General features: G+C 44.3%; 1 protein-coding gene across 2 annotated transcripts in view; it reads left to right on the top strand.

Annotated features, from left to right (window-relative positions):
- ADAM33 (ADAM metallopeptidase domain 33) overlaps positions 1-18921 on the top strand; it is a 169591-nt gene that overhangs the window by 121861 nt on the left and 28809 nt on the right. For both annotated transcript variants that reach the window (XM_038745299.1, XM_038745298.1), the window contains exons 13-15: positions 2111-2200; positions 7252-7447; positions 14291-14399. In XM_038745299.1, the coding sequence (XP_038601227.1) occupies positions 2111-2200; positions 7252-7447; positions 14291-14399 (395 nt within the window). The remainder of the gene's footprint in view (positions 1-2110; positions 2201-7251; positions 7448-14290; positions 14400-18921) is intronic.

Genomic DNA, 18921 nt, shown 5'->3' with positions numbered 1-18921 from the left:
ATATATGTTTGTACATATTTATTACTCTATTTATTTATCTTACCTGTACCTATCTATTCTATTTGTTTTATTTTGTTAGTGTGTTTGTTTTTGTATATATGTATATATGTTTGTACATATTTATTACTCTATTTATTTATTTATTTATCTTACTTGTACCTATCTATTCTATTTATTTTATTTTGTTAGTATGTTTGGCTTTGTTGTCTGTCTCCCCCTTCTAGACTGTGAGCCCGCTGTCGGCTAGGAACCGTCTCTCTGTGTTGCCCACTTGTCCTTCCCAAGCGCTTAGTACAGTGCCCTGCACACAGTAAGCGCTCAATAAATACAATTGATTGATTGACTGATTGATTGATTGTTGTCTGTCCCCCCCTTCTAGATTGTGACCCCGCTGTCGGGCAGGGACCATCTCTCTGTGTTGCCGACTTGTCCTTCCCAAGCGCTTAGTCCAGTGCCCTGCACACATTAAGCGCTCCATAAATACGATTGATTGATTGATTGATTGATTGATTGTTCTCTGTCTCCCCCTTCTAGACTGTGAGCCCGCTGTCAGGTAGGGACCGTCTCTCTATGTTGCCAACTTGGACTTCCCAAGCGCTTAGTCCAGTGCCCTGCACACAGTAAGCGCTCAATAAATACGATTGATTGATTGATTGATTGATTCAACTCCAAAAGGCCGTCATGGCAGGGTCTGGAGGTGTGGGGGGCTGGGACAAGACTGACCCCCACCCACATATCTCTCTCTCTCTCTCTCTCTCTCTCTCTCTCTCTCTCTCTCTCTCTCTCTCTCTTTCTCCCCCTCTTTCTGTCTTTCTGTCTCTGTCCCCTCATCCCCTCTTTTTTCTCCCCCCTTCTCTCTCTTTTCCTCTCTCCTCTCTCTCTCCCATTCTTTCTCTTTCCCCTGCTCCCCCCTTTTTTCTCCCCCTTCCTCTCTCTCTCCCCACTCTCTCTTTTCCTCCCTTCTCCCCCTTTCTCTCTCCTCTCCCCCTTTTTCTAAACCTCATCCTCCCCTTCCCTCCTAGACTGTGAGGCCCCCCTTCTAGACTGTGAGCCCACTGTCGGGTCGGGACCTGTCTCTAGATGTTGCCAACTTGGACTTCCCAAGCACTTAGTCCAGTGGCCTGCACACAGTAAGCGCTCAATAAATACGATTGATTGATTGATGATTGATTGATTCAACTCCAAAAGGCCATCATGGCAGGGTCTGGAGGTGTGGGGAGGTGGGACAAGACTGACCCCCACCCACATATCTCTCGCTCTTTCTCTCCCCCTCTTTCTGTCTTTCTGTCTCTCTCTCTCCCCTCATCCCCTCTTTTTTCTCCCCCCTTCTCTCTCTTTTCCTCTCTCCTCTCTCTCTCCCATTTTTCTCCCCCTTCCTCTCTCTCTCCCCACTCTCTCTTTTCCTCTCTTCTCCCCCTTTCTCTCTCTCTCTCTCCCCCTTTTTCTCTCCCTCATCCTCCTCTTCCCTCCCAGACTGTGAGCCCCCCTTCTAGACTGTGAGCCCACTGTCGGGTCGGGACCGTCTCTAGATGTTGCCAACTTGGACTTCCCAAGCGCTCAGTCCAGTGCCCTGCACACAGTAACCGCTCAATAAATACGATTGATTGATTGATTGATTGATTCAACTCCAAAAGGCCGTCATGGCAGGGTCTGGAGGTGTGGGGGGCTGGGACAAGACTGACCCCCACCCACATCTCTCTCTCTCTCTTTCTCTCCCCCTCTTTCTGTCTTTCTGTCTCTCTCTGTCCCCTCATCCCCTCTTTTTTCTCCCCCCTTCCCTCTCTTTTCCTCTCTCCTCCCTCTCTCCCATTCTTTCTCTTTCCCCTGGTTCCCGCTTTTCTCTCCCCCTTCCTCTCTCTCTTCCCAATCTCTCTTCTCCCCCTTTCCCCCTTTTCCTCTCTTCTCCCCCTTTCTCTCTCCCCCTTTCCCCCTCTCCCCCTTTTTCTCTCTCTCCCTTATCCTCCCCTTCCCTTCTAGACTGTGAGCCCGCTGTTGGGTCGGGACCCGTCTCTATACGTTGCCAACCTGGACTTCCCAAGCGCTTAGTACAGTGCTCTGCGCACAGTAGGCGCTCAATAAATGAAGGAATGAATACTCTCTCCCTCCCCAGGAGTGCACCAACCCCTGCTGCAACGCCCACAACTGCACCCTCAAGGCCGGTGTCGCGTGTGCCCATGGAGACTGCTGTGCCAACTGCCAGGTGGGTAGGGACAGGGGCGGGCGGGAGAAGGGCATCAGGAAGGGTCTGGGATCCATCCGTCCATCAGTCGTATTTATTGAGCGCTTCCTGGGTGCAGAGCACTGGACTAAGCGCTTGGGAAGTCCAAGTTGGCAACATAGAGAGACGGTCCCGACCCAACAATGGGCTCACAGTCTAAAAGTGGCCAGCCCCTTTGCCCCTCTGCCCAAGACTACCCCCCAGGAGTGGAATGGATCAATCAGTCGTATTTATTGAGCGCTTACTGGGTGCAGAGCACTGTACTAAGCGCTTGGGAAGTCCAAGCTGGCAACACATAGAGACAGTCCCTACCCAATAGTGGGCTCACTGTCTAAAAGGGGGAGACAGAGAACAAAACCAAACATACTAACAAAATAAAATAAATAGAATAGATATGTACAAGTAAAATAAATAGCGTAATAAATATGCACAAACATATATACATATATATGAATGAATGAAATGCCATAATTATTATTATTATTATTATTATTATTAATGACTAAATGGACTGAATTTCTGTAGTCACTAGCTCCTCTCCCCCTTCTCCTTCCCATAATAATAACAATGGAATTGGTTGAGCGCTTACTGTGTGCGGAGCACTGTACTAAGCGCTTGGGAAGTCCAAGCTGGCAACACATAGAGACGGTCCCTACCCAATAGTGGGCTCACAGTCTAAAAGGGGGAGACAGACAACAAAACCAAACATACTAACAAAATAAAATAGAATAGAATAGATATGTACAAGTAAAATAAATAGAGTAATAAATATGTACAAACATATATATATATGAATGAATGAAATGCCATAATTATTATTATTATTATTATTAGTAATGACTAAATGGACTGAATTTCTGTAGTCACTAGCTCCTCTCCCCCATCCCCTTCCCATAATAATAACAATGGAATTGGTTAAGCACTTGCTATGTACTAAGCACTACAGTAGATATTAGTATATCACCATATGTCAGAGGGGGATGGAAGTACAAGATTATGGTATTTGTTAGGCACTTACTATGTGCCCGGCGCTGTACTACGTGCTGGAGTGGATACAAGCTAATCGGATTGGACACCTGGGGTTCGCAGTCTCGATCCTCATTCATTCATTCATTCATTCATTCATTCATTCAATCAATCAATCAATCGTATTTATTGAGCGCTTACTGTGTGCAGAGCACTGTACTAAGCACTTGGGAAGTACAAGCTGGCAACATATAGAGACAGTCCCTACCCAACAGCGGGCTCACAGTCTAAAAGGGGGAGACAGAGAACAAAACCAAACATACTAACAAAATAAAATAAATAGAATAGATACGTACAAGTAAAATAGAGTAATAAATATGTACAAACATATATATGAATGAATGAAATGCCGTAATTATTATTATTATTATTATTATTATTAATGACTAAATAGACTGAATTTCTGGAGTCCCTAGCTCCTCTCCCCCATCCCCTTCCCATAATAATAACAATGGAATTGGTTGAGTGCTTACTGTGTGCACAGCACTGTACTAAGCGCTTGGGAAGTCCAAGCTGGCAACACATAGAGACAGTCCCTACCCAATAGTGGGCTCACAGTCTAAAAGGGGGAGACGGAGAACAAAACCAAACATACTAACAAAATAAAATAAATAGAATAGATATGTACAAGTAAAATAGAGTAATAAATATGTACAAACATATATACATATGTATGAATGAATGAAATGCCATTATTATTATTATTATTATTATTATTATTAATGACTAGATGGACTGAATTTCTGTAGTCACTAGCTCCTCTCCCCCATCCCCTTCCCATAATAATAACAATGGAATTGGTTAAGCACTTGCTATGTACTAAGCACCACAGTAGATACAAGTAGTATATCATCATACGTCAGAGAGGGATGGAAGTACAAGATTATGGTATTTGTTAGGCACTTACTATGTGCCAGGCGCTGTACTACATGCTGCAGTGGATACAAGGTAATCACATTGGACACATGGGATTCGCAGTCTCGATCCTCATTCATTCATTCATTCATTCATTCAAGCGTATTTATTGAGCGCTTACTGTGTGCGGAGCACTGTACTAAGCGCTTGGGAAGTCCAAGCTGGCAACATATAGAGACGGTCCCTACCCAACAGCGGGCTCACAGTCTAAAAGGGGGAGACAGAGAACAAAACCAAACATACTAACAAAATAAAATCAATAGAATAGATATGTACAAGTAAAATAAATAAGTAAATAAATAGAGTAATAAATATGTACAAACATATATACATATATGAATGAATGAAATGCCATAATTGTTATTATTATTATTATTAATGACTAAATGGACTGAATTTCTGTAGTCACTAGCTCCTCTCCCCCATCCCCTTCCCATAATAATAACAATGGAATTGGTTGAGCGCTTACTGTGTGCGGAGCACTGTACTAAGCGCTTGGGAAGTCCAAGTTGGCAACACATAGAGACAGTCCTTACCCAACAGTGGGCTCACAGTCTAAAAGGGGGAGACAGAGAACAAAACCAAACATACTAACAAAATAAAATAGAATAGAATAGATATGGACAAGTAAAATAGAGTAATAAATATGTACAAACATATATACATATATGTGAATGAATGAAATGCCATAATTATTATTATTATTATTGTACATTATTATTATTATTAATGACTAAACGGACTGAATTTCTGTAGGCACTAGCTCCTCTCCCCCATCCCCTTCCCATAATAATAACAATGGAATTGTTTAAGCGCTTGCTATGTACTGCACACAGTAAGCGCTCAATAAATACGATTGATTGATACTAAGCACTACAGTAGATATAAGGAGTCTATCACCATACGTCAGAGAGGGATGGGAGTACAAGATTATGGTATTTGTTAGACACTTACTACGTGCCCGGCGCTGTACTACGTGCTGCAGTGGATACAACCTAATCGGATTGGACACCTGGGGTTCGCAGTCTCGATCCTCATTCATTCATTCATTCATTCATTCATTCATTCATTCAAGCGTATTTATTGAGCGCTTACTGTGTGCGGAGCACTGTACTAAGCGCTTGGGAAGTCCAAGCTGGCAGCATATAGAGACGGTCCCTACCCGACAACGGGCTCACCGTCTACATTTTACGGATGAGGGAACTGAGGCACAGAGAATCAATCAATCAATCAATCAATCAATCGTATTTATTGAGCGCTTACTGTGTGCAGAGCACTGTACTAAGCGCTTGGGAAGTACACGTTGGCAACATATGGAGAAGTGAAGTGGCTTGCCCACGGTTACACAACAGACAGGCGGTGGAGCCGGTAGGGACTGTCTCTATCTGTTGCCAATTTGTACTTCCCAAGCGCTTAGTACAGTGCTCTGCACATAGTAAGCGCTCAATAAATACGATTGATGATGATGATGATGACCTTCTAACTCTATTCACCGTCTCCCTCCCGGCACTTAGTACAGTGCTCTGCAAGCAGTAGGCACTTAAGAAATAAACACCACTAACAGACCCAATCCCCATCCCAAATGGAGCCTAAGGGGGAAGGGAAACCGGTATTTAATCCCCATTTTACGGATGGGGAAACTGAGGCACGGAGACGTCAAAGGCCGGGATTAGCACCCGGGTCTCTCGATTCCCAGCCCGGGGGCCACGGGGACCAGGACCGAGCTTCTCCCCAACCGGGCCTCGGAGCGAATGAGCTGGGGATCGGACCGAGGGCTCGCCCACTTGGGCTTCCCAAGCGCTTAGTACAGTGCTCTGCACGCGGTAAGCGCTCAATAAATACGATTGATGATGATGATGATTGAGCCGTTGAGCCCCACGTGGGACAGGGACGGTGGGGGCATCCACCCCGGCGCTCAGTACAGCGCCGGGCCCTCACGAAGCACTTAACGTTGCCAACTTGTACTTCCCAAGCGCTGAGTCCAGTGCTCTGCACATAGTAAGCGCTCAATAAATACGATTGATGATGATGATATTTATTTATTTATTTATTTATTTATCAATTTATTTATTTTATTTGTACATATCTATTCTATTTATTTTATTTTGTTAGTCTGGTTTTGTTCTCCGTCTCCCCCTTCTAGACTGTGAGCCCGCTGTTGGGTAGGGACTGTCTCTAGATGTTGCCAATTTGTACTTCCCAAGCGCTTAGTACAGTGCTCTGCACACATTAAGCGCTCAATAAATACGATTGATTGATTGATGTGCTTGTGTCCATCCCAGCGCTTAGTACAGTGCCTGGGACGTAGTAAGCGCTTACCTGTATATATGTATATATGGTTGTACACATTTATTACTCTATTTATTTATTTATTTATCTTACTTGTACATAGCTATTCTATTTATTTATTTTACTTGCACATATCTATTCTATTGATTTTATTTTGTTAGTCTGTTTGGTTTTGTTCTCCGTCTCCCCTTTTAGACTGTGAGCCCACTGTTGGGTAGGGACTGTCTCTCGATGTTGCCAACTTGGACTTCCCAAGCACTCAGTCCAGTGCTCTGCACACAGTAAGCGCTCAATAAATACCACTGATTGATTGATTGATATTTATTACTCTATTTTACTTGTCCCTATCTATTCTATTGATTTTATTTTGTTAGTCTGATTGGTTTTGTTCTCCGTCTCCCCTTTTAGACTGTGAGCCCACTGTTGGGTAGGGACCGTCTCTAGATGTTGCCAACTTGGACTTCCCAAGCGCTCAGTCCAGTGCTCTGCACACAGTAAGCGCTCAATAAATACCACTGATTGACTGATTGATATTTATTACTCTATTTTACTTGTCCCTATCTATTCTATTGATTTTATTTTGTTAGTACGTTTGGTTTTGTTCTCCGTCTCCCCCTTTTAGCCTGTGAGCCCGCTGTTGGGTAGGGACTGTCTCTATATGTTGCCAACTTGGACTTCCCAAGTGCTTAGTACAGTGCTCTGCCCGTAGTAAGCGCTCAGTAAATACGATGGATGACGATGATGATATTGAAGACCACGGCGACCGCTCTTGACCGACCCGTGTCTGGTTTGTCCCTCCCCAGCTGAAGGCGGCGGGCACCCCGTGCCGGGAGCGGGCCGGGGGCTGCGACCTGCCCGAGTTCTGCACGGGCACGTCCCCCCAGTGCCCGCCCAACGTCTACCTACTGGACGGCTCGGCCTGCGCCCGCGGCGACGGCTACTGCGGCGACGGCCTGTGCCTCACTCACCGAACCCAGTGCGAGCAGCTCTGGGGACCAGGTTAGACGCCCCTTTTCCCGCTCCTCCCCGGCCGGCCCTCCTAGTCAGTCCTATTTACTGAGCGCTTTTCGACCGTGAGCCCGCTGTTGGGTAGGGACCGTCTCTATGTGTTGCCAATTTGGACTTCCCAAGCGCTTACTACAGTGCTCTGCACAAAGTAAGCGCTCAATAAATACCACTGATGATGATGACGATGAGCGCTCACCGTGGGCTTGGGAGAGCGGGGAACGCGTCCGTCGTAGGCCGGAACGGGGCCTGGCACTTAAAAAAAAATAATAATAATCATTCATTCACTCAATCGCATTTATCGAGCGCTTACTGTGTGCAGAGCGCTGTACTGAGCGCTTGGGAAGTCCAAGTGGGCAACGTATAGAGGCCCAACAGCGGGCTCACGGTCTAGAAGGGGGAGACGGGCGGCGAAACCAAACACGTGGACAGGTGTCAAGTCATCATAATGATGGCTCATCACCATCATCATCATCAATTGTATTTATTGAGCGCTTACTGTGTGCAGAGCGCTGTACTGAGCGCTTGGGAAGTCCAAGTGGGCAACATATAGAGACGGTCCCTATCCAACAGCGGGCTCGCAGTCTAGAAGGGGGAGACGGGCAGCGAAACCAAACACGTGGACAGGTGTCAAGTCATCATAATGATGGCTCATCATCATCATCAATTGTATTTATTGAGCGCTTACTGTGTGCAGAGCACTGTACTGAGCGCTTGGGAAGTCCAGGTGGGCAACATATAGATACGGTCCCTATCCATCAGCGGGCTCCCAGTCTAGAAGGGGGAGAAGGACAACAAAAGCAAACACGTGGACAGGTGTCAAGTCATCATAATGATGGCTCATCATCATCATAAATCGTATTTATTGAGCGCTTACTGTGTGCAGAGCACTGTACTGAGCGCTTGGGAAGTCCAAGTTGGCAACCTGTAGAGACGGTCCCTACCCAACAGTGGGCTCACAGTCTAAAAGGGGGAGACGGAGAACTAAACCAAACATACTAACAAAATAAAATAAATAGGCCAGAACGGTGCCTGGCACGTAGTAAGCACTTAATAATAATAATAATGACGGCATTTGTTAAGCGCTTACTATGTGCCAAGCACTGTACTAAGCGCTGGGAGGGGATACGAGGTGATCAGGTTGTCCCACGGGGGGCTCACAGTCTTCATCCCCATTTTCCAGATGAGGGAACTGAGGCCCGGAGAAGTGAAGTGGGCTGCCCAAGGCGGCACAGCAGACACATGGCAGGGCCACGCTTAACAGATGAAGCGGCGTGGCTCGGGCTTTGGGGTCGGAGGTCATGGGTTCGAATCCCGGCTCCGCCTCGTGTCGGCTGTGTGACCTTGGGCAAGTCACTTAAGAATAATAATAATGATAATGATGGCATTTATTAAGCCATCATATATACATATATGATGTATACCTGTATATATGCTTGTACATATTTATTACTCTATTTATTTTAATCAATCAATCAATCAATCATATTTATTGAGCGCTTACTGTGTGCAGGGCACTGGACTAAGCGCTTGGGAAGGACAGGTTGGCAACATATAGAGACATTTATTAAGCCATCATATATACATATATGATGTATACCTGTATATATGCTTGTACATATTTATTACTCTATGTATTTTAATCAATCAATCAATTGTATTTATTGAGCGCTTACTGTGTGCAGGGCACTGGACTAAGCGCTTGGGAAGGACAAGTTGGCAACATATAGAGACATTTATTAAGCCATCATATATACATATATGATGTATACCTGTATATATGCTTGTACATATTTATTACTCTATTTATTTTAATCAATCAATCAATTGTATTTATTGAGCGCTTACTGTGTGCAGGGCACTGGACTAAGCGCTTGGGAAGGACAGGTTGGCAACATATAGAGACATTTATTAAGCCATCATATATACATATATGATGTATACCTGTATATATGCTTGTACAGATTTATTACTCTTTATTTTAATCAATCAATCAATCGTATTTATTGAGCGCTTACTGTGTGCAGAGCACTGGACTAAGCGCTTGGGAAGGACAGGTTGGCAACATATAGAGACATTTATTAAGCCATCATATATACATATACGATGTATACCTGTATATATGCGTGTACAGATTTATTACTCTATTTATTTTAATCAATCAATCAATTGTATTTATTGAGTGCTTACTGTGTGCAGGGCACTGGACTAAGCGCTTGGGAAGGACAGGTTGGCAACATATAGAGACATTTATTAAGCCATCATATATACATATATGATGTATACCTGTATATATGCGTGTACAGATTTATTACTCTATTTATTTTAATCAATCAATCAATCGTATTTATTGAGCGCTTACTGTGTGCAGAGCACTGGACTAAGCGCTTGGGAAGGACAGGTTGGCAACATATAGAGACATTTATTAAGCCATCATATATACATATATGATGTATACCTGTATATATGCTTGTACATATTTATTACTCTATTTATTTTAATCAATCAATCAATCAATCAATCATATTTATTGAGCGCTTACTGTGTGCAGGGCACTGGACTAAGCACTTGGGAAGGACAGGTTGGCAACATATAGAGACATTTATTAAGCCATCATATATACATATATGATGTATACCTGTATATATGCTTGTACAGATTTATTACTCTTTATTTTAATCAATCAATCAATCGTATTTATTGAGCGCTTACTGTGTGCAGAGCACTGGACTAAGCGCTTGGGAAGGACAGGTTGGCAACATATAGAGACATTTATTAAGCCATCATATATACATATATGATGTATACCTGTATATATGCGTGTACAGATTTATTACTCTATTTATTTTAATCAATCAATCAATTGTATTTATTGAGTGCTTACTGTGTGCAGGGCACTGGACTAAGCGCTTGGGAAGGACAGGTTGGCAACATATAGAGACATTTATTAAGCCATCATATATACATATATGATGTATACCTGTATATATGCGTGTACAGATTTATTACTCTATTTATTTTAATCAATCAATCAATTGTATTTATTGAGTGCTTACTGTGTGCAGGGCACTGGACTAAGCGCTTGGGAAGGACAAGTTGGCAACATACAGAGACATTTATTAAGCCATCATATAGACATATATGATGTATACCTGTATATATGCTTGTACAGATTTATTACTCTATTTATTTTAATCAATCAATCAATCAGTCATTTGTATTTATTGAGCGCTTACTGTGTGCAGAGCACTGGACTAAGCGCTTGGGAAGGACAAGTTGGCAACATATAGAGACATTTATTAAGCCATCATATATACATATATGATGTATACCTGTATATATGCTTGTACATATTTATTACTCTATTTATTTTAATCAATCAATCAATCGTATTTATTGAGCGCTTACTCGATTGATTCCCAAGTGCTTAGTCCAGTGCCCTGCACACAGTAAGCGCTCAATAAATACGATTGATTGATGGATTGATTCCCAAGTGCTTAGTCTACTGCTCTGCACACAGTAAGTGCTCAATAAATACGATTGACTGATGGATTGATTGATTCCCAAGTGCTTAGTACAGTGCTCTGCACACAGTAAGCGCTCAATAAATATGATTGATTGGTGGATTGATTGATTCCCAAGTGCTTAGTCCAGTACTCTGCACACAGTAAGCGCTCAATAAATACGATTGATGGATTGATTGATTCCCAAGTGCTTAGTCCAGTGCTCTGCACGCAGTAAGCGCTCAATAAATACGATTGATTGATGGATTAATTGATTCCCAAGTGCTTAGTCCAGTGCTCTGCACACAGTAAGTGCTCAATTAATACAATTGATTGATTGATTAATCCAGCGCAAGGGACACGGTGAGCGCTCAGTGATACGACGGAATAAGCGAGAGGACGCAAGCGCTTAGTCCAGTGCTCTGCACACAGTAAGCGCTCAATAAATACGATTGATCAATTGATTAATCCAGTGCAAGGGACAATGATACGATGGAATAAACGAGAGGACACAAGCGCTTAGTCCAGTACTCTGCACACAGTAAGCGCTCAATAAATACGATTGATTGATTGATTAATCCAGCGCAAGGGACACGGTCAGTGCTCAATGATACGACGGAATAAGCGAGAGGACGCAAGCGCTTAGTCCAGTGCTCTGCACACAGTAAGCGCTCAATAAATACGATTGATTGATTGATTACTCCACCGCAAGGGACACGGTGAGTGCTCAATGATACGAAGGAATAAACAAGAGGACGCAAGCGCTTAGTCCAGTGCTCTGCACACAGTAAGCGCTCAATAAATACGATTGATTGATTGATTAATCCAGCGCAAGGGACACGGTGGGCGCTCAATGATACGACGGAATAAGCGAGAGGATGCAAGCGCTTAGTCCAGTGCTCTGCACGCAGTAAGCGCTCAATAAATACGATTGATTGATTGATTGATTGTAAGTGCTCAATGCGATTGATTGATTGATTGGTTAATCCAGCGCAAGGGACACGGTGGGCGCTCAATGATACGACGGAATAAGCGAGAGGACGCAAGCGCTTAGTCCAGTGCTCTGCACACAGTAAGCGCTCAATAAATACGATTGATCAATTGATTAATCCAGTGCAAGGGACAATGATACGATGGAATAAACGAGAGGACGCAAGCGCTTAGTCCAGTGCTCTGCACACAGTAAGCGCTCAATTAATACAATTGATTGATTGATTAATCCAGTGCAAGGGACACGGTGGGTGATCAATGATATGACAGAATAAATGAGAGGATGCAAGTGCTTAGTCCAGTGCTCTGCACGCAGTAAGCACTCAATAAATACGATTGATTGATTGATTGATTGATTGTAAGCGCTCAATAAATACGATTGATTGATTGATTGTAAGCGCTCAATAAATACGATTGATTGATTGATTAATCCAGCGCAAGGGACACGGTGGGCGCTCAATGATACGACGGAATAAGCGAGAGGATGCAAGCGCTTAGTCCAGTGCTCTGCACGCAGTAAGCGCTCAATAAATACGATTGATTGATTGTAAGTGCTCAATGCGATTGATTGATTGATTGGTTAATCCAGCGCAAGGGACACGGTGGGCGCTCAATGATACGACGGAATAAACGAGAGGACGCAAGCGCTTAAGTCCAGTGCTCTGCACACAGTAAGCGCTCAATAAATACGATTGATCAATTGATTAATCCAGTGCAAGGGGCAATGATTCGATGGAATAAACGAGAGGACACAAGCGCTTAGTCCAGTGCTCTGCACACAGTAAGTGCTCAATAAATACGATTGACTGATTGATTAATCCAGCGCAAGGGACACGGTGAGCGCTCAATGATACGACGGAATAAACGAGAGGACGCAAGCGCTTAGTCCAGTGCTCTGCACACAGTAAGCGCTCAATAAATACGATTGATTGATTGATTGATTGATTGTAAGCGCTCAATAAATACGATTGATTGATTGATTGATTAATTAATCCAGCGCAAGGGATACGGTGGGCCCTCAGTGATACGACGGAATAAGTGAGAGGACGCAAGCGCTTAGTCCAGTGCTCTGCACACAGTAAGCGCTCAATAAATATGATTGATTGATTAATCCAGTGCAAGGGACACGGTGGGCGCTCAATGATACGACGGAATAAACGAGAGGACGCAAGCGCTTAGTCCACAGTAAGCGCTCAATTGATACAATTGATTGATTGATTAACCCAGCGCAAGGGACACGGTGAGCGCTCAGTGATACGATGGAATAAGCGAGAGGACGCAAGCGCTTAGTCCAGTGCTCTGCACACAGTAAGCGCTCAATAAATACGATTGATTGATTGATTGATTGTAAGCGCTCAATAAATACAATTGATTGATTGATTAATCCAGTGCAAGGGACACGGTGGGCGCTCAATGATACGACGGAATAAGCGAGAGGACGCAAGCGCTTAAGTCCAGTGCTCTGCACACAGTAAGCGCTCAATAAATACGATTGATCAATTGATTAATCCAGTGCAAGGGACAATGATACGATGGAATAAACGAGAGGACGCAAGCGCTTAGTCCAGTGCTCTGCACACAGTAAGTGCTCAATAAATACGATTGACTGATTAATCCAGCGCAAGGGACCCGGTGGGCGCTCAATGATACGATGGAATAAGCGAGAGGACGCAAGCGCTTAGTCCAGTGCTCTGCACACAGTAAGCGCTCAATAAATACGATTGATTGATTGATTGTAAGCGCTCAATAAATACGATTGATTGATTAATCCAGTGCAAGGGACATGGTGAGCGCTCAATGATACGACGGAATAAGCGAGAGGACGCAAGCGCTTAGTCCAGTGCTCTGCACACAGTAAGCGCTCAATAAATACGATTGATCAATTGATTAATCCAGTGCAAGGGACAATGATACGATGGAATAAACGAGAGGACGCAAGCGCTTAGTCCAGTGCTCTGCACACAGTAAGCGCTCAATTAATACAATTGATTGATTGATTAATCCAGTGCAAGGGACACGGTGGGTGATCAATGATATGACAGAATAAATGAGAGGATGCAAGTGCTTAGTCCAGTGCTCTGCACGCAGTAAGCGCTCAATAAATACGATTGATTGATTGATTGATTGATTGATTGTAAGCGCTCAATAAATACGATTGATTAATCCAGTGCAAGGGACACGGTGGGCGCTCAATGATACGACGGAATAAACGAGAGGACGCAAGCGCTTAGTCCAGTGCTCTGCACCCAGTAAGCGCTCAATAAATACGATTGATTGATCGATCGATTGATTGATTGATTAGAACCGGAGAGCGACACGGACACCATTCCCTGCCCCCTTCCAGGTGCCAGCCCGGCTCCGGACGCGTGCTTCCAGGACGTGAACACGGCGGGTGACCCCTACGGCAACTGCGGCCGGGACGGTCAGGGCAATTACATCCCCTGTGAGAGGAGGTGAGTACTGGGGAGACGCCCCCCGAGGGCACGCAGTAGGCGCTCAATAAATACGATTGATTGATTGATCGATTGACGGGTGGAAGGGAGGGAAAAACCTGAGGAGAGCGGGCCGCATGGCAGTCTATCCCCCTTCTCGACCGTGAGCCCGCCGTCGGGTAGGGAGCGTCTCTACATGTAGCCCACTTGGACTTCCCGAGCGCTTAGTACAGTGCTCTGCATGCAGTAAGCGCTCAATAAATACGATTGATTGATCGATTGATGGGTGGAAGGGAGGGAAAAACCTGAGGAGAGCGGGCCGCGTGGCAGTCTACCCCCCTTCTTGACTGTGAGCCCGCCGTCGGGTAGGGAGCGTCTCTACATGTCGCCCTCTTGGACATCCCGAGCGCTTAGTACAGTGCCCTGCACGCAGTAAGTGCTCAATAAATACGATTGATTGATCGATTGATGGGTGGAAGGGAGGGAAAAACCTGAGGAGAGCGGGCCGCATGGCAGTCTATCCCCCTTCTCGACCGTGAGCCCGCCGTCGGGTAGGGAGCGTCTCTACATGTCGCCCTCTTGGACATCCCGAGCGCTTAGTACAGTGCCCTGCACGCAGTAAGCGCTCAATAAATACGATTGATTGATCGATGGATGGGTGGAAGGGAGGGAAAAACCTGAGGAGAGCGGGCCGCATGGCAGTCTATCCCCCTTCTCGACCGTGAGCCCGCCGTCGGGTAGGGAGCGTCTCTACATGTCGCCCACTTGGACTTCCTGAGCGCTTAGTACAGTGCTCTGCATGCAGTAAGCGCTCAATAAATACGATTGATTGATCGATTGATGGGTGGAAGGGAGGGAAAAACCTGAGGAGAGCGGGCCGCATGGCAGTCTATCCCCCTTCTCGACCGTGAGCCCGCCGTCGGGTAGGGACCGGCTCTAGATGTCGCCCACTTGGACTTCCCGAGCGCTTAGTACAGTGCCCTGCACGCAGTAAGCGCTCAATAAATACGATTGATTGATCGATTGATGGGTGGAAGGGAGGGAAAAACCTGAGGAGAGCTGGCCGCATGGCAGTCTATCCCCCTTCTCGACCGTGAGCCCACCGTCGGGTAGGGACCGGCTCTAGATGTCGCCCACTTGGACATCCCGAGCGCTTAGTACAGCGCTCTGCATGCAGTAAGTGCTCAATAAATATGATTGATTGATTGATTGATGGGTGGAAGGGAGGGAAAAACCTGAGGAGAGCGGGCCGCATGGCAGTCTATCCCCCTTCTCGACCGTGAGCCCGCCGTCGGGTAGGGACCGGCTCTAGATGTCGCCCACTTGGACATCCCGAGCGCTTAGTACAGTGCTCTGCACGCAGTAAGTGCTCAATAAATACAAATGAATGAATAAATACAGTTGAATGAATGAATATAATGAATGAATTGCACGTATTTATTACTCTATTTTATTTGCATATTTATTCTATTTTGTTAATATGTTTTGTTTTGTTGTCCGTCTCCCCCCTCTAGACTGTGAGCCCGCTGTTGGGTAGGGGCCGTCTCTATATGTCGCCCACTTGTAGTTCCCGAGCGCTTAGTACAGTGCTCTGCACACAGTAAGCGCTCAATAAATACGATTGATGATGATGATGATGATAGATACAACTGAATGAATGAATGGCCTAGTGGCTAGAGAAGCAGCGTGGCTCGGTGGAAAGAGCCCGGGCTTTGGAGTCGGAGGTCACGGGTTCGAATCCCGGCTCCACCACAAGTCAGCTGTGTGACTTTGGGCAAGTCACTTCACTTCTCTGGGCCTCAGTTCCCTCATCTGGAAAATGGGGATGATGACTGTGAGCCCCACGCGGGACAAGCTGGTCACCTTGTAACCTCCCCAGCGCTTAGAACAGTGCTTGGCACATAGTAAGCACTTAATAAATGTCATTATTATTAGTAATATTAATATTATTATTATTATTATTATTATTCACTTCTCTGGGCCTCAGTTCCCTCATCTATAAAATGGGGATGAAGACTGTCCTGTGGGACAACCTGATCACCTTGTATCCTCCCCAGCGCTTAGAACAGTGCTTTGCACATAGTAAGCGCTTAATAAATGCCATTATTATTATTATTATTATTATTATTATTATTATTATTATTATTATTATTATTATCCACTTCCCTGTGCCTCAGTTCCCTCATCTGGAAAATGGGGATGAAGACTGTGAGCCCCCTGTGGGACAACCTGACCACCTTTTATCCTCCCCAGCGCTCAGAATAGTGCTTTGCACACAGTAAGCGCTTAATAAATGTTGTTATTATTATTATTATTATTATTAATTATTATTATTATTTTCTCTGGGCCTCAGTTCCCTCATCTGTAAAATGGGGATGAAGACTGTGAGCCCCCGTCATGGGACAACCTGATCACCTTGTATCCTCCCCAGTGCTCAGAACAGTGCTTTGCACATAGTAAGCGCTTAATAAATGCTATTATTATTATTATTATTATTATTATTATTAATTATTCACTTCTCCGGGCCTCAGTTCCCTCATCTGTAAAATGTGGATGAAGACTGTGAGCCCCCTGTGGGACAACCTGATCACCTTGTATCCTCCCCAGCGCTTAGAACAGTGCTTTGCACATAGTAAGTGCTTAATAAATGTCATTATTATTATTATTATTATTATTATTATTATTAATGAGAGCGCAGGCCCAGCCGTCCAAAAGGCATGGGTTCCAATCCCGGCTCCACCCCTTGTCTGCTGTTTGACCTCAGGCAAGTCCCTTCGGGTAGGGACCGTCTCTCTATGCTGCCAACTTGTATTTCCCAAGCGCTTAGTACAGTGCTCTGCACACAGTAAGCGCTCAATAAATACGATTGATTGATTGATCGATTGATTCCCTTCTCTGGGCCTCAGTGACCTCGACAGTCAAACGGGGATTGAGACTGTGAGCCCCAAGTGGGTCCAACTCGATTCGGACACGGCGCTCAGAACAGTGCTTGCACATAGTAAGCGCTTGAATACCACCATATTACTATTATTAATGGCACTTAATAAATGCCATGATTATTACTATTATTATATATGTTTGTACATATTTATTACTCTATTTTACTTGTACATATTTATTCTATTTATTTTATTTTGTTAGTATGTTTGGTTTTGTTCTCCGTCTCCCCCTTTTAGATTGTGAGCCCGCTGTCGGGTAGGGACCGTCTCTAGATGTTGCCAGCTTGTCCTTCCCAGGCGCTTAGTACAGTGCCCTGCACACGGGAAGCGCTCAATAAATACGACGGATTGAATGCAGAGCACTGTTCTAAGCGCTGGGGAAAGAATAATAATAATAATGATAACAACAACAATGGCATGTATTAAGCGCACTGTTCTAAGCGCTGGGGAGGTCACAAGGGATTTGGGTGGCGCTTAGAGCAGTGCTTGGCACATAGTAAGCGCTTAGCAAGTACTGTTAAGGAAGCAGCGTGGCTCGGTGGAGAGAGCCCGGCCTTTGGAGTCAGAGGTCGTGGGTTCAAATCCCGGCTCCGACACTTAATAATAATAATAATAATAATAATAATAATAGCATTTATTAAGCGCTTACTATGTGCAAAGCACTGTTCTAAGCGCTGGGGAGGTTACAATAATAATAATGGCATTTATTCATCATCATCATCATCATCATCAATCGTATTTATTAAGCGCTTACTATGTGCAAAGCACTGTTCTAAGCGCTGGGGAGGTTCCAATAATAATAATAATAATGGCATTTATTGAGTGCCCACTATGTGCAAAGCACTGTTCTAAGCGCTGGGGAGGTTCCCATAATAATAATGATAATAATAATGGCATTTATTAAGCGCTTACTATGTGCAAAGCACTGTTCTAAGCGCTGGCGAGGTTCCAATAATAATGGCATTTATTAAGTGCCCACTATGTGCAAAGCACTGTTCTAAGCGCTGGGGAGGTTCCAATAATAATAATAATGATAATAATGGCATTTATTAAGTGCCCACTATGTGCAAAGCACTGTTCTAAGCGCTGGGGAGGTTCCAATAATAATAATAATGATAATAATGGCATTTATTAAGTGCCCACTATGTGCAAAGCACTGTTCTAAGCGCTGGGGAGGTTCCAATAATAATAATAATAATAATAATAATAATAACGGCATTTATTAAGTGCCCACTATGTGCAAAGCACTGTTCTAAGTGCTGGGGAGGTTACAACAATAATAATAATAATAATAATAATGGCATTTATTAAGCGCTTACTATGTGCAAAGCACTGTTCTAAGCGCTGGGGAGGTTCCAATAATAATGGCATTTATTAAGTGCCCACTATGTGCAAAGCACTGTTCTAAGCGCTGGGGAGGTTCCAATAATAATAATAATAATAATAAAAATAATAATAATAACAGCATTTATTAAGTGCCCACTATGTGCAAAGCACTGTTCTAAGTGCTGGGGAGGTTCCAATAATAATAATAATAATAATAATGACATTTATTAAGTGCCTACTATGTGCAAAGCACTGTTCTAAGCGCTGGGGAGGTTCCA

The sequence above is a fragment of the Tachyglossus aculeatus genome, chromosome 4, assembly GCF_015852505.1.
Source record: "Tachyglossus aculeatus isolate mTacAcu1 chromosome 4, mTacAcu1.pri, whole genome shotgun sequence".
NCBI lineage: Eukaryota > Metazoa > Chordata > Mammalia > Monotremata > Tachyglossidae > Tachyglossus > Tachyglossus aculeatus.
This window is presented reverse-complemented; position numbering and strand designations above follow the sequence as displayed.